The sequence below is a fragment of the Apteryx rowi genome, unplaced genomic scaffold (assembly GCF_003343035.1).
Source record: "Apteryx rowi isolate R43461 unplaced genomic scaffold, aptRow1 scaffold_0, whole genome shotgun sequence".
Taxonomy (NCBI): Eukaryota; Metazoa; Chordata; class Aves; order Apterygiformes; family Apterygidae; genus Apteryx; species Apteryx rowi.
This window is the reverse complement of record NW_020447195.1, coordinates 2,890,376-2,893,744: the sequence shown is the minus strand read 5'-3', so window position 1 is coordinate 2,893,744 and position 3,369 is coordinate 2,890,376. Positions and strand designations below refer to the sequence as shown.

Here is a 3,369-nt window from a genome sequence, read left to right as displayed (position 1 = left end):
GGCAGCGCCGCACCGGGTCCCGGCCCGCGGCGAGGCGGCTCCGCGTGGGGCAGCAGCGGTGCCTTGCAGCACTGCCCGGCCGAAGGGGAAGGCGCTTTGCAGCGCCCTGCGTGCCGTGCGCCCTGGCGCGGTGCTGCACGCTCGCCCGTGCCCAAGGGGCGGCTCGCAGCGCGCCTGGACGCGTAACGCACGGCGCCCGAGTCCGGCTCATGGCCTGGAGCGTTCCCACGGCCGGGCTCCCTCTGGGGCCGTGGTCGCTGCTCGCTCGGGCACCCGAAGCTGAGCCCAGGCACCCCGCACCGCCAGCGCTCAGCCTGCAGGAAGCCCCGCAGCCCGTGCGCGGCGCCCAGCTCCCCGCTGGGCCGCCGGGAGCTGCAGGATCAATCACTCCGCGGACAACGAGCCTCGCGTTTTGTACCTGGAATTAAACAATGAAATAATCCCGGCGAGCCTGACTGATTGCAGCGGGAATTAGAAACAGGGCCTCYGTGCCAAAGGCAGAAGGTGCTAACGGCTGCAGAGCTGGCTGCACGCCTGGCGAGCTCTTCCTGCCTCTGCGTGCTCGGATGAATACGCCGCAAGGCTCCAAGCCGCTGCCCCGGGCTCGGAGCAGCCCTTAGCCTTGCCCTGGGCGCAGAGTGGCTCTAAGTGCTCTTTGGATCGGGCCCCGCTCTTGGAAAATTCCTCCCTGGATGACTTCGCTTCCCCTCCGCTCAGCGCTCCCGGCCCTCCGCGTCCTGGGACGCCGCTTAGCAAAGCAGCTCTGTGTCCGGCGCGTAGCCCGGGGTAAGCGACGCCGCCTCCAAAATTCAAGCCACGTTGGGCCTTGCTGACCCACCGCAGCCGGGGACACGGCTCGCTCCAGCCTCGCCTCGCCTGCCGGGCAGCGCTGTAGTGAGGGAGGTGGCAGTAATGAATTTCCCAGGACGCCAAGCCGCTCACGGAAAATTCAGATCAACCCGCTTGCAGTTACCCGACGTCAGCGAGCTACCTGCCAAAAYGGGGGAAAAAGCCAGGCTGTGACTYGGCGGGTGACGTGGACGGGTCTCCCGGGCGGGTGCAGGCAGATGCTCGCGCTGCGGCACGCGGCCCCGGCGCCGCCRAGCCGTGAGCCGCGGGAGCAGCTCTGGCTCTGCCACGGGATCTGGGGAGCGAGGGGCTGGTTTCCAAGCAGCAAAACCTCTGTTGCTGGAATGGCCCCGAGCCCTTTGGCGGAGCTCATCAAAATGATCCTTCGTTGGTGCGGATCTCGGGTATCAACCAGTCCAGCCWCCTACCAGCTTGCAAAATCGCTTGTGAGCGTGCAGGCAGCGAAACGGCCCCAGCCAGGCCCACGCTTCCCGCGGGCTGGCACAGCGATGCCTCTTCGCGCCGGCGCCAGCGGGGAGTGGGAGGCGGGAGAGGAGCCGGCCGGCCGCGGCGGAGCAGCCGTGAACCTCGCTGCGCCGGGGCCGCGGAGGCGCTCGCAGTGGGGGTGTGCGGCTCGGCGCGCGGCTCCCGCTTCCTCCTGCCGCGCTTCCCCCGCCAGGTCGCCCTTCTGCTTTCGCAGCCGCGGGCGCCGCACAGCCCCTGCAGCCGCGGGGCCGGCCGGGGGCTCGGGGCACCACGCCGGGCGCCGGGACGCTCCTGCCTCCCACGCTGCCCCGCGCCGCCCCCCCCTCGCTCGCCGGCTCTGCTGCGACCTGGTTCAGGGAACCGGCCCAGCCTGGAGAAACCCCCCAAAACTACATTTCTTTTTTTTTTTYCCCGGCAGGGTTATTTTTGCCCGTGGTGGCAGTTCCCTGCCGCGCTTCGCCTGACGCTGGCAGTGCCGCCGAATCCCGAATCCTCGTTCAGGGGCTGCCGCTGCTGCAAACTGCCTGCTGGCCCTTGCCGCTGCCCCGCGGCCCTGCTGACGCTGCCAGCCGTGGCTCCCGGGGCGCTCCTGGGCCGGCGCCAGGCGGAGGGGAGCCCGCTCGTCCCACGTCCTGGGGGCTGGCGCCGCTCCTGCGTCTCCCTATCGGCTGGGTAAACCCATACGCATCGACTCGCAGGCAATGCAAAGCTGCTCGCCGGCGCAAGAGAAGCTCCGATGAGCCTTTTTCTTCACCCTGGGAAGCTGTGGCTACAGCCCCGCGCGGGGGGCCAAGCAACCCGAAATTTGTTTCTGGCGCAGGCGCTGGCCTCGCCGTTACGGCACCTGCCTTGGTTTCCCCTTGCCCCGGGACGAGGTGGGACTTTCCGCCCCGGGCTCGGCCTCCCCTCGAGCGCCCGGGCGGGCTTCCTGCGGCCGAGCCTGGCCCGACGTCGCACCTGCAAAGCAAGGCAGGGCCGGTCCTGACACCCGGCCACCGAGCGGGGGCCGGAGAGGAGAGCCGCGGCATGGACCGCACTGCGCCCCGCTCGGCGCCCGGCCGCCGCGGCTCCTCGCCCCGGAGCCTCCCGGCTGCGATGCCGCCCGCGCCCGTCTGCAAAGCGCGGGATTTGCTGCGATCTGAGCGCTCTGCTGGCCGGGTCGGCATGCGAAGGGCTCTCGAGCCCCCGCCGGCAGAGCGCTCCAAAGCCCAGAGGAGAGGGGGAGGCTCGTGGAAACAGCTCCGAGGACTGCCGGGCCACAAGCTAAAAAACCCCCGTGGTTTGTGAAAGGAAGGGGCGCTCGCTCTGACAAAGCCTCGTGGAAGGGCAGGTGATAGCGGCAGGTAGCACGACAGATAAAGACACCCGCAGCAGCTGTAAATGCCCGCAGATTACAGATGCCCCCAAGAGATTGTAAATGTCTTGAGGAGATTATAAACTCTTCTAAAATTGCTGTTAAAACCTATTATAAAAACAGATTATGAGAGTAAACTGTGCTCGAGAGCAGCCGAGTCCCTGGAAGAGCTGCGGCTGATGGGGTTACGGGCAGCGGGCAGCTCGGTCGCCCGGGGCGAGCGGAGGCGCGCGGCGCYGCGGCTCCTCCAGCTGCGCCCCTCCGAGAGAGGGAGGCAGGGCGGCCCCGGCGCCGCGCTCCCCAGCGCCGTCCCCAGCCGGCACCGCGGCATCGCCGGCAGCCCCCGCGGCACACGTGGCCTGGGCGGGAGCGCGACGCCTCGCAGGGATGCGGCGCTTCTGGTGGTTTTTCCACGGGAGAAAGTCTCAGTGACTCATGCTGACGGGGGTTTTGTTACGCTAATGCCTGCGTTTTGTTTTTTAATAAGCATAGAAGTTTCGTTTCCTTAGGCTTGACTTGGCGAATTTTGCTTCGGTTTTTGTGTGAAGTAGTGTGCTAATGCGTCGTGGAGACAGGACCGTTGCAGAAGTATGTGCGTGCGGTGGGACGAGGTTCCATTTTACCCAGTGCAGGAACGCGAAGGAGCAGGGAACGTGACCTGAAATGACAAAACCCAAACG

The 3,369-nt window shown here is 67.3% G+C and overlaps 1 protein-coding gene across 1 annotated transcript; it reads left to right on the top strand.

Annotated features, from left to right (window-relative positions):
- The first annotated feature begins 569 nt into the window (after nt 1-569).
- On the top strand, nt 570-2,815 carry LOC112962005 (translation initiation factor IF-2-like). Its single transcript, XM_026057822.1, has 2 exons — nt 570-786; nt 1,754-2,815. Exons 1-2 carry the CDS (start codon nt 693-695, stop codon nt 2,620-2,622), a joined length of 963 nt encoding a protein of 320 aa, XP_025913607.1. The 5' UTR covers nt 570-692; the 3' UTR covers nt 2,623-2,815.
- Nucleotides 2,816-3,369: the final 554 nt, after the last annotated feature.